The sequence below is a fragment of the Triturus cristatus genome, chromosome 9, assembly GCF_964204655.1.
Source record: "Triturus cristatus chromosome 9, aTriCri1.1, whole genome shotgun sequence".
NCBI lineage: Eukaryota > Metazoa > Chordata > Amphibia > Caudata > Salamandridae > Triturus > Triturus cristatus.
The window spans coordinates 181,991,912-182,004,961 of NC_140592.1; the positions used below are offsets into that span (position 1 = coordinate 181,991,912).

General features: G+C 42.9%; 1 protein-coding gene across 1 annotated transcript in view; it reads right to left on the reverse strand.

Moving 5' to 3' along the window:
• ATXN7 (ataxin 7) overlaps positions 1 to 13,050 on the reverse strand; it is a 312,870-nt gene that overhangs the window by 171,392 nt on the left and 128,428 nt on the right. The window contains exon 4 of the mRNA XM_085624702.1: positions 6,753 to 6,990. Coding sequence (XP_085480828.1) covers positions 6,753 to 6,990 — 238 coding nt within the window. The remainder of the gene's footprint in view (positions 1 to 6,752; positions 6,991 to 13,050) is intronic.

Below are 13,050 nucleotides of genomic sequence, written 5' to 3' on the forward strand. Positions count from 1 at the left end.
CATTGGGATTGTTAGTCACAATGGCACTCTCCTGGACCATACTAGACCCAGGAGGGCTTTGCTCAACTGAGGGTAGTCAGTCGTTTTCGTCCAATTGTGATCCCCTCAATAAATTGTGTTTTGGAGCTGTAGTTCTCGTGTTATTGCTTGCAGCGAGTGGGGTGGGTCTGAATTGAATTTCAGATGGGTCAGGAGCAGAAGTCCTATATTCTAAAGCGAGTGAATCCTCAGCCAGCTGGGGCGAGGTCAAAACAATTTCTAATGTATCCAGTCGGAGATTTTCGGAAGAGTGCCTTGTGACCTTGGCAATATCATCTCTTATCAGCGACCGGCACCCTCGGACATAACGAATCCAGTGAGTAACTTTATTCTTGAGAGAATCCTGGGATTCGTAACCCGGATATTTGGAAACATGAACCATGTACACTGTCTGGCTCTTGCACATGGGAGCAGAGCCAAGAGGGTGCGAGCCAAATGAGATTGGAGACGGCAATAGAGATCTAGCTCTTGGGATTGCACGATGGATGTAACTAGTGTTCTGTGCAGTACCGACTTGCCTTCTCGGTTTGGGCGGCATGGATGTCGCTATTTGCCCTACCACTAAATGGGGGGGGGGGGGTGTGGGGGGGGGGGGGGGGACAATGGGTACAGGGCTAGTGTGTGCCAAGGTAGTTTTAGCTATAGAGATGGCATTGTTTTGTGGTGGAACGGGTTGTGGGGGGGATCAACTCGGGGTGTATGAGCTGCATGTTGCGAAGATAAATATCCTGACTGTAGCCGTTAGATCCAAGACTAGAGATTTAAGGTCTCTCACCTGGGCTACAAGTAAGTTTACAATTGCCAGCAAATTTCGATCACTTGTGTTGGGATCAGTTTCTTGATGTGTTTGGGGGGGGGGGTGAGGGAGGATGTACCTCCAGGGGGACCTGGACAGCTAGATAGCCAGTTGCGGATGAGGATTCCTCGGCTAGAGCAGCAAAACGATTAGTACAGGCTATAGCAGGAGGCTCTAGGTGGCTCCATTCCGTCTGTGTCAAAGGGGAGAAGATAAATGGTCGGGCGGAATGGTAGACTGCCCTGGACTGAGTGGACCAGAAGTTTTGGAACTGCTTCCAGCTGTTGGGTCCGTGCTTGGCACTTTACAGAACATCTTGGGTATACGAATTGGCGGAGGTTGTTTGTTGACTTCTGTGTTTGGGGGGAGATCTACCGCTAGAATCCCTTCACATTCCTCAACTAGTGATTCAATTCGGTCCATAAGGTGGTCACTAGGCATTTTCTTGCATATCTTATCTTTCTTTGATTTCCTCACCCCCTGAGCAACGTTTGCAGCATTCACCCTCCCCCCTCCCCCTGTGCCCTCCATAGCTTTCCTCTTACCCATTATGAAACCGGGAAAAGGAATACTTGGCAGTAATAGGGACAGTACCTTTATCAGCAAAACAGTAACAGCACAGTCTGGTCAGGACAATCAGTGGCGCACAAACAAACAAAATATCAGTGGGGTGGCCCTGCCCTGGCTCTTCCTGGCTCTTCCTGGCTAGGACGGGCAAGGACGGGCAAGGACGGGCAAGGACGGGCAAGGACGGGCAAGGACGGGCAAGGACGGGCAAGGACGGGCAAGGACGGGCAAGGACGGGCAAGGACGGGCAAGGACGGGCAAGGACGGGCAAGGACGGGCTTTGCCCGCGCGCGTTCCGCGACGCGGAAAAGTTCGGCGCCTTTTCAGCGCGAGCCCCCAGTAGCCACTCCCTCCAGCAGCAAGGCAGGCTGGGGCTTGCAGTCCCCCACAGCGTTCACCGGTGTCCTGGGCAAGTTGTGCGCGATCTGGCTAGCACAAAATTGCTACGGAAATCCAAAAAGCCCAGGCTTTCTTAGAAGAAATAATACAAGACCAACTTGTGCGTCCCGTGATATGGAAGGCCTCTTATAAATACAAAAAAGAGCTGTGGCCCTTGTCAACATAAAAACCTCAGGAAGAAAATGAACAGAAATGGAACAACACTGAAATGCCCCACATAGAAAAGATTAATTTTATGCATCCGGTTTAAAATATACTGAAAGAATTCTCGATGGGCCCACATCTCACTGGGGCCATATGCGACCACAAGGGCATGTGAAAATGATGCATGAGCAGCAATAAGATTGAAAAGCTAAATTGTGTTTACTGAAACTATGAGAGAAATGTAGTTTTCCTTAACAAGGTGATTTTAATCACTGGATATCCAAAGAAACGCGTCTATGCATATAGGACACTGAATCTGGCAGGTATTGAAGAACCCAGTAGATATTACTTATTTGAAGATACTTTGTGCCTTTAACAAATATCTAAGAAGATTAATGATTGTAAAGATATGTGGTTGTCTAGTGTATTCTACCTGTATGTGTAATGTATGTTATGTAATGTATTGTTTTCTATTGCGATATACGACAAACGAAAAAAGCAATCTCCTCTTTTTCCCCTTCTCTTTTTTTTTTCCTTTTTCACTTCCCTCGCTGTCAGGGTGAATAAAATGACAATTTTTTTATGTTTTTATGCATTTTAAATACCTCTGTCCTTGTGGGGATTTTTATATAATTAAAGTGCTAAAGAGGAAAACTTGTTTTTAAAGTACATAAGTGTGGTGTTCAGACTTTAATGTAGACTGGGATGTATATGAAGTTTGGAATGAGCCTGGAGTATTTATTGTGACTGAGATTTGATATGCAAGCCCAAAGGGAGCCTTTTCTTGGAGTTAATAGTCGCACATGGTTCGCTGTCCCTTTGGGTAAGTGGGGCCCCTCTCTGCTTTATTTGGAGTTCTTAGAAGAAAGACAAGACTGATGAAAAATCAACAGGAATTAACACTGTCCTTTTTTATTGCTACCAAGCTGGGTTCATCAGATGTCAATGTAAATTGTGGGTTTAGCCCCAAGAGACTAACGTTCCAGGGTGGCTGCCAGGAGAAAAAGAACTACTTGACTTTTACATTGTTGCTGCAAAGATTAACATTAAACTACACAATCTTTCTGAAGTGGATTAATTACAAACCCAGGGCTTCATGGTTCTGCAAAAACCTAGCATCCCACGGAGACCCTTGGTTTTAGTTATAGACTAATGAACTGTCCTCAACTATAGCTAAACCATACGATGTTGGTGGGACTGACACAGACGGCCCCACTGACATCTATAACCTCGGTAAGACTGCTGCATAAGGATGCGATCAGTTGGACCACATTGCCCCAGGAACCTTCCGACAGGTTCAAAGAGCATGTCGGGCGCTCGGTACGATCACATTACCCACAATTGAGGCTGTGGGGATTGCTATCCACCTTTTCGCCAGCCATGTCACGTCATTTCTTCTGACCTGAAAAGGCTGGCGGAATGGCTTTTTTGAGGCTTCTAGCAGGGCCCCTGTGGCCATTAGCTATGGGCCCTTAGTGGCACCTGTGGTGCCCCCTAAACATCCCTGCATCATGCAGCAGGCACTGCATGGTGCCTGCCACAGGCTGTAGGAACGATTACAAACATGCCTTTTGACATTGGGGCTTGCGCTGTGGCCCTTTTCCGAGCCACAGCACAAGCCTCAATGCAAAGAAGCATGTTTTCGACCGCTATATTGGAAATTAGCAGGCCGGACCGCCGACTACATGTTGGCTGGTCCCGTTTCCACAACGAGGGGCGATCGGACACTCGTCCAACCGCCATTTTAATCAGCCCCTTAATTTGAAAAACCAACTGAGTTGGGATGGCTTCTGCTCAAAATTTAACTCATAATGAACAGAACAAACTGTCACAGATTCTGCTTTCCCCATTCACATCTCAAATCATACCCACTGTCACACAGGTAGGATTCTTCGCCATTCCTAAATGGTGCTACTGGGGTAGTCATGCATTTGCCAATCTCCCCCAGTTGGAGCCACACGATCTACTGATATTTGGTCTGTTGCTAACAATTTTTTTTTAAAACCTCTGTACGAATAGGAACAAATAAGGAATAAATAAATACAATCTCAAATACCTGGTGGTCCTACCTAGTTATATTCTCGGCATAGTGCAGATAACTCCACAATCTGTCAATGAAACGCTATTAGAAATGAGATGTTGTGGAACAAATTAGAACACTTGGAAACAAAGAGGCCTCCATCTAATATATATGTAACTACGTTCTTTAACCATGTATCATGACTAGGCATAACAATTTTACACAGATTACACTCAAATTACGTAATGATCGACTGCTATGCTGCCCTGTCCATAATATGCGTCTTCCTATGAAACTAAGGTATGGATAAACATGAGTAAACTGAAACTCAAGGTACAAAGATGGATGTCTTGTCGCAGTGCTTATACCTGCCCAATCTTGAACTCTTTTTTGGACAACCATTCATTCAGGGGAACAAGTAAATAAGGCGAGTCTTAGATAATGAACACACCATGAATATGCATGTCAACCAAATAGTTCATAATGGCGAATAGCAGCCATCTCATTTGACCAGATCGAAGTATTAGATTGTTACTATTGCTTATGAGAGGAGGCCAACTCCCAAGATGCTTTATGGCTAAGTTATTAGGGAACACCTTCAGGGATGGTAACAAAGTTTTCTTTCATAGGTTCTTGTGATCTTGATTATTGACTTGGTGCCCAAACTATCTTATTTACTGGTCTGTAGGATTTGGTTTAGGTCCCCTGTAATGTGAATCTTCTTATTTGTCTTTCTTCTTGGTTTGTATACTGGATTTAACTGTTATGCGTAAGCGTAACTTATATAGACAAGTATGTCTAATAAAAAAGTGCTAATATTAATTAAATAAAAGTATGCACTACTCTTACGGGACATTTTCTCCATCTAACTCCCCAAAAGCATATTGTGTTGGGATCAATGGTAAAGAATTTCAGACATGATAATGCCAACAATTAAAGTTAAGGCTGGGAATAGAAACCGTAGATAGCTCAGATTCGGGTAAAAGAATGAGTAGAAGAAATCTTGCCTGCAGCCCACCAGAAAGTTCAAAGGTAGAAGGTGGATACTGTTGAGTTCAAAATACTTGGCTTTATGAACGCACACACAATCTCTAATCATCTACATCAAATGTAAGCTTCGACAACTTAAACATTCATGAATCTAGAGGCCTTCAAATAAAGATAGGCTGATTCAGAAAACCTACTGAAAGGAAATACTGGGACAAAGGTTTTTCTAATGCAGTGCTTACCCTGTGTGATGCCCCTCTAGGTGATTTTGAGACTGATCACGTAAGCTTTTAGAAAGTACGAATGGCTAACATATCCAGCTACTATTTAACCTTTCAGCCCTGCAGGCAGTTGCATCACTGCATCTAGAGACAAATGCACTGGGTGCTTAACAGATTTTTTCAATTAATTCAAATAAAAAATAGCAATTGTGAATTTCCGACCATACTTCCAACAGCAGGAAGAAACAGATTTACTGCAAAAAAAACAACGTTCTTTTTAGAGGCTCGTCCTCATATTTTACCACTTGGCCGTTCTGTATAATTCATGAAAACAAACCTTTTGACAACAGGATCACTTCATGTATTTTTAAACACTTCTCCATCATCCATTAAATTTGCCAGTAACAAGTTGCGCAAAAATAATAAAAAGAATTCACCAAAATTGTGACAGTCAATGGTTTAGCGAAAGCACTATAAAATACCTTCAAAACCAAATAACAGTTTCCTGCATAGTGGTGTCCTGTTATTCAACATAAACACTAGTCTCCACAACAAAGGTTCAGGACCACATTCTCCCTGCAGGTTTAAGAGAACTGTCTGTGTGGGATCTATCATTATCAAAGTTTAACACTTATACAGCATATAAACTTCTTGTTCGTCTAAAAAGGAAGAATTTCATGTCAGTCAACTTCAGTGTGTGGACTCTGACTAGGATAGTCTCTAGGTGGTAAAAGAAGCTGCACTGGTCAATTATTAACACAATAGATGTTTGTCTTTTGTTGCGTGCAAAGGTGTTCTTTTAAAGCACATCCATTGTCTACTCTTTGTTCCTGATTATTCAAAGCCCTCCTCGGTCTGAGCACATGCAGGAACATGAAATTGGAAATGTGACACTATACCAGACATCGTTCGTAGCGCTGCACCATCCTTTTCATTACCTTTCAAAACAACCCAGCACAAATAAATACATGAGTGGGCAACGCAATATTACTTTTCTTATAGCGTTAAGGATGTCTTAACTCGTACCACAATACAATATAACAATAGTATATTCCAGGATCTGGTCATGTAAATACAAATTAATCAAAATTTTGACATTGTTACTAAGTGATCCCCTGCTTGGCAGTTCATATCCCAATGCCACTTTACACTATGATATATGCAAAAGATCTAGTTTTGTAATGGCATTTCTATAGCGCAAACCTAGCAGGAGAGCAACAGGTCAGTGTACCCAATCACATTATGTACAATACTGGGGAGGGAGGAATTACTGTAACAATGACAAAGAAAACTACAAAGTGGGTCGAGTTGAGGAAAAAACTATTCATATTTTGATATTTTTCAAATTTGCATAGGATTGCCGCCTGTCTTTAAAATACAAGCAAAAGTAAAGTAAATGGTGGTGATAGATTGTGCATGAAAGGTAAACAGAATAAAAGGTACCCATTAAACATGCAAGCTAATTACACCACCAAGCGGGGGTAAGAGGTTTTTGTGCGGTTTATAGTAACCCATACAGAAATAATTAACGTTCAAAAGCTAATTGTGCACCACTTGCCTTCAGGATGCATTGACTTACGTTTTATCTTGGATAAACTTGCTGTGCTGCAAAGGATGCATTGGCCTGTTCCCACTGGACTTCTCTTTGGGCGACTTTAACATCTTGGAGACGGGTGAGGCACTGCTGCCACTGGAGGGGCGCTTGCTGCCGCTGCCTGTGCTCGCTTTATTCTTCGAAGGTAACGAAGAAAGCAAGGAATAGACCGAAGAGGATGGGGGTGTTAAAGGTTGCTTGATAAACGAGGCGTGTCTTCTTTCTGTGAAACAAGAAATACAATACTCAGGTGTTTTTTTTTGTTTGTTTTTTTAACAATAAAAAGACAGGTACATAACTGCTGAGAGGCGGAGCAAACTTGGTTAATTTCCATGGGAAAAGGAGGGTAAGAATGGGCAACCCTAAACCAAATCTTATTTCTGCAAAGATGCTGTACACACCTTTATTCCTCTGGCCTTTTAAGTACATGCACACAACTTTCTTGAGCATCGAGAAGAGCTTTCTGTTAATGCAACAGAAACATACATGAATGAGGACAATATAAAGATATTTAGGATGATGCGTTTTTGAGAAAAAGAAAAACCTGAAAAACAACACTCATTTAATGACTACATCAAACAATTATTTTGTATACAGATTGGGACCTTCAGAAATGTTGCCCACCTAAATAAGTTTTTGGGGCGAAATTTCTGTGTAGAGATAGATAGATAGGCTACGCTGCCTATGGTGGTCAATCTATAGACAAATAAAATTCACCTCCATAAATTATCCAAACAGGTAGGTACATTGAACATCCCTCCAACTCCAGTAAATTTGTTATACATGATAATTTTTTAATCTTAGTACGGGTCATACTGACACCACTGATCACAGGTTTCAACTAATGTGCAAGGTTTTTTTCCTACTCGTATAAAGTGTCACACTGATCTACTTCATCCTAAAAAAAGAGACCTATATTTTCAGTATGCAAATTCATGTTTTGTGCCAACCCTTTAGGTGGCTGCCAAACGTGACATTTTTAACTTATGTATGTGCTTCCTGCTTTGTCTCAAGTGCGTGTTAGATATCCTTGTGCAAACAGGAACCAGGAAGTGAAAAAGAATGTATGGGATTACTTTGTTTTGAACCAGCAATGCAGTGCATGGCATTTCTAAATCAAGAATCAGAGTTACATTAAACACACGGGCAAGCGCCAAAAGGTACACAGAATGGGATAAGGAGACACCAAAATATTGCACTTGCTTCATCTACAATTCTTTATGGAAGTTAATTAGAACCATGGAAAACTACTCCGGCTTTGGAAAGACGAAAAGACCTGCTTAAACTTTTTTCCCCAGTCTCAAACTAAAATGTTCCTTACACATATATCAAAACAAGAGCAATGCTTTAAAAAGAAAAGTATTGTTGCCAATGTTCCTAACCCTTCAGATGGACAGTCAGTTTAAGATTTGGTCAATGCAAACTAGATCACCTTCCTTTGTTTTTCTTGGAGACCAAGGGACACTAATCCTGAATATCCAATAGCTTGTCGCTGTAAATGAAAACCTGGAAAAAACACCAGAGCTTTGAGGGAGAGACAGTAAGGATTGCTCACTACCTATTCGAAAGATTTCAAGACTTCCGCCAATATATCGTGAATTTTCTCATTTCAGGAGTATTTTGTTGTGCAATTTTCCGTATACAAATGAACAGGGAGAAAAGAACAATCCGATAGCGCGAGGGTCCATTTCAAAAAGTACAGTTCTGATGCGTAGAACCCTGGAGGTTGATTGTGACCAGAAGGTCTAGTATACAGAGCAAAATACAGGTGACAGTTGACAGATGAGAGCAAAATAGCATGTGGTATCTAAATAGACCCATAAGGGATTCGGTAAGGGGGGAGGTCTAGCTATCATCCCAAATATTGCGCCCCCAGTGTGGGAGGGTCATTTTGGGGCTCTATATGCATGCTTGGAGCACGATGACCCATCATGGCTGGATTTAAGTTTAATCTCTGATCTGGCCCGGAGGAAATTGCGACACCTTGCCCGGCACCCTGCCCCAGACCCCCGCCACGAGTGTCGACTGACGGGGGACTCGGGTGGAGGCTCTGGATTGTGTGTACATCCACCTGACCTCCCAGTGAGTATCACCTTGAAGGAGGTAGAATCTGATATAGCTAGATTGCTTCCTAACAAAGCCCCTGGCCTCGAGAAATTGCCGGGGGATCTGTTTCGAGCCCAGCCGAAAATATGGGCGCCTTATCTTGTCACCCTATTCAATGTGATTCTCAAGGGGTCTGACCCACCGGACACTTGGCTGGGGGCTGAGATTGTCCCTATTTATAAAAAAGGCTGCCCACTTACCCCTTCAAACTATAGGCCCATTAGTCTTCTTGATACAACACAAAAACTAATGGGCAGAATTATCCTGGATAGGATCCAAGCCTGGATGGAGGAACGGGAAATACTGTCCACTCTCCAGGCTGGATTCAGATCCGGAATTTCCACTCTGGACCAAATCTTCAGGCTCCAGGTCCTTTTTTGGAAAACTACAAAGGTCGAGGGTGGCAGCCTCTACCTAGTTTTTGTGGACCCGCGGGCCGCATTCGATTTGGTCCCTAGGGAAAAATTGTGGGTGGTATTGGCAGACTTGATACTCCCGCACTATTTGCTTAAGATTCTGTCCAGTTTGCACGATGGAAACTACGCACAGGTCAGGTGTGGCAGACACGGGGCCCTCTCGGATCGTTTCCCTGTAGCCAGGGGCGTCCGGCAGGAGTGTGTGTTGGCCCCTACTCTCTTTAGCCTGCTCATAAATGGTCTTGTTGACACCCTAAAACGAAGTCAAGGCTAGTGATGCCCCCTGGTTGACATCTGGCCGTGTACCTGCTTTGATGTTCGCGGATGACACTCTGTTGTTGTCCCGAACTTCTTCGGGTATCCAGCGAGTCCTGGATGGTTTCGTGAGCTTTTGCGCCTCGCGGGGCTTGGAGATCAATATGGATAAGACCAAGTTTATGATCTTCAATCCCCAGAGGCACACGCGCCCGAACCCCTTTTTGAATGGCGTCCCATTGGAACGAGTTAAAACCTTTGTATATCTGGGTATTACGCTGACGGAGGATTTTGGTTGGGGCCACCAGATTGCCAAATCTGCCCTAAGACTCTCACAAATATCTGGCGGTATTGGCAAGCTCCAGAGAGCATCGATATCTAAACTCGTTGCGCCCGCCCTTGAGATTTACGGTCTGCAGGCTCGGACTGCATCTTTGTATGGCGCTGAACTTTGGGGTCACAAGAATGTATCAAGTCTCGTGAGGGTTGAACAGGCCTTTATGAGAAATTTGGTGGGATTACCGACAAGTACACCCCTTATTCCATTACGAATGGACCTGGGTCTGGAGTCCATTGAAAATTTGGCAGATGTGCGCCCCCCTGCTTTATTGGAGGAGGCTCTGGTCAGTACCTGAGTTGGCATCCTTTAGAGCTGAATTCCGGGAGATCTGGGAACAGTTAAAAAGCAAAAATATCCCCTGGCTTTCCTACATCAAGGCCCTTTCTTTAAAGATCGGTCTGCCTCAATTATGGGGGTCCCCCGAGTTGAGTTGTCCGGGGATATCTAGAGCTCAGTTGTTAAACATGGTGAGACATTACAATCTGTATGCTTTACAAAGCTCAACTTCTTATGGCAGGCTTTCTACTGAGTTACTCGCATTTAAATCAGAAAGGGGGTGGGAGAAATTTTTGGATGAAATTCAACCCCCTCTTGCGAGGAAATTATATGTTCAACTAAGGCATGGCTCTTTACCTATTAGATCATTTACATCGAAATGGGCAAAAACTGAAAACGAAAATTGCCCATTGTGTAATTATGTCAGAGAAGATCTTAACCATGTCTTATTTTTTTGTCCAGCTTACAGTAATATCCGTAAATATTGGCTCATCCCAATCTGTAGAAACTTGGGTTTTAGACATTGTGTACAGGCGTGTAGAGTTCTCAAGCACGACACTTCTCCGCCCATTGTATTTGCTGTTTCCCGCTTTCTTTATGGCATGTGGCGCCGCAGGTTAAGTCTAAAATCATTTTAAACTACTGAAACATCTTTGATAACCAATTGTTTAATTCTTTTTTAAAGAAATGTTTCTATTTTCATCTTTTTATTTGATGTGCCTAGTATGTATGTATTTTATTCGCACTTTTATGGTCTCCGACCGAAATAAAGTTATCAAAGGAAGGAAAGGATTAAGTATGAGGTTAAATTAAATGAAAGGGGTAAAAAAACGAAGAAAAAAAAGGAAGGAACACTAGTATTTAAAGAGTCAATATACGTTTATCGGTTGATAAAATCCAAGGAGATCTTAAAGCACATAGCTGCAGATGTGTTTCGGATTGTATATTCCACTTTATCAAAAGGTTCGGCACAAGGATTTGGAAGGCGTTGCTATCAATTCTAATTACCTCACGTATTTGTACATAAATAAGAGAGGAATGGTGTACAGGAGTGTAGGGAGTGGATCTCCTAGCAGGGTTTCACGGTGGTTTAGAGGTGGCGAAATAGTTATCAAGGGAGTTCCAAATAGATGTATTGCGTTCAATCTAAGGGGAGTTTTGCAATGGAGTGTTATCTGCCCCTCACAGAAAGGAGACCCCGTTTAGCCAGGATCGGAAGAAGGTGACAGCTGTGTTCTTCCAGTTAGCCAAAATAGTTTTACAGGCAGCAGTAAGAAGGATATTGATTAATATACTGTTGTTGCGGGGTTGGATGTTTGGATCTAAGAATCCTTTGATTAGTGTTAAGAAGGTCCGTTCTAGAAGGACTCATCAGATAGTGTAAATAAAGCTGAATATAGAGTCCCAAAATAGACAGACCGCGCTACAGTAAAAGAGGAGATGAGGAAGATCTCCCATAGAGTTATTACAGTTCCAGCAGGCTGGAATCTCTCTGAGAATTTAATCTGTGTAAGGGAGGGAGAGATTTTACAGGAGACCACTGACTTACATATCTGGTGCCAGGATTGTGTCTTAATCGTCTCAGCGGGGTCCCACTTAGTTTGGAGTATTGTGGACATGGTGGCGGACTTCGATTTTATGAGGTGGTAGAACTTGGAAGCCTGGTAACAGGATCTATTAAAGGATAGGATGGTATTGGTAAGGGAAGGGTCAGTATTTGGTTTAGATAGAGCAAACTTAAGCTTCAGAAAAATCATAAATGCTTCAAATTCAATGCTCTAAGGGATTGCGGAGATTGAGAGGGCCCTAGGTCTTTCAAGAAGTGAATGCCCCTAGAAGCCCAGTGATACCAGCAGGCTGGAAAGCCTTGTATTCGGATTTTAGAGTTGTTCCATAGGGAGGCCATATCGGAGTTGGAGATGGAGTTTCTAATATTTTATCAATTTTCAAGAGGGCCCTTTTGGTAATGTGGAAAATATATTTACCAGAGGGCAGGGTTGGGTTTGCTGGTCAAAAGAGCGATCAGGTTTAATTTGCCTAGAAGCTCTTTTTCTACCAAAAGCAATGTGGGGGTATAGTCCGGAGATTGGGCGAACCAAAGAGAGCCCTGTCTGGCCAGGAAGGCGGTTTGATATTCTTGAAAGTGGCTAGATTAAACACCGCAGAGATGAACGAGGAGGCATAGATTTTTTATTGAGATTCTCGGTCTTTTATGTTGCCAAAGGAATTTATTTAGTAGCTTAAAATCTTTTGCAGAAATTCCTCCAATAAAAGGTGGCATATTCGCAAGGTAATGGATTATGGGGTTGATCATAATTTTGATGGTCTCGACACGGCCCAACCCCATCAAGGGTTCCAGCCCTCGAGCAGGGACTACCTTTCTAAGAGCTTGTGCCTCATTATGTTTCAAGAATTCTAATAAATCTTAGTTGAACTCCAAACTCGGATATTAACAGACTTCGGTTGCCAGGTTATACCTGTGTTGGCAAACAGGGCGCTGGAACAGAAATTATTCAGAGAAAGGATTTGGGACTTGTCTTTGTTAAGTTTATGTTTAGAGACTTGGGAGTACTCTTCGAATGTTTGGAGTAGGGCAGGAATAGACTGAGAAGCCTTTTCATGCATTAAGATATCAGCAGCGTATGCCGCGACTTTCACTTTGAGATTGTTGAATGCGATACAATGAATGTGGATGTTAGATCTGATCTTGTGGAGTACGTGTTCAAGACTTAGGATGAATAATGAGGCAGAGAGGGGACAACCTTGACTTGTATCTCTTTGTAGATTAAATGCAGAAGAAAGTAAACCACCAGACTTGATCTTATCTGATGGACCACTATACAGAGCCATGGCCATTTTGGTAAAAGTATCTTTTAAGTTAAATTTCCTG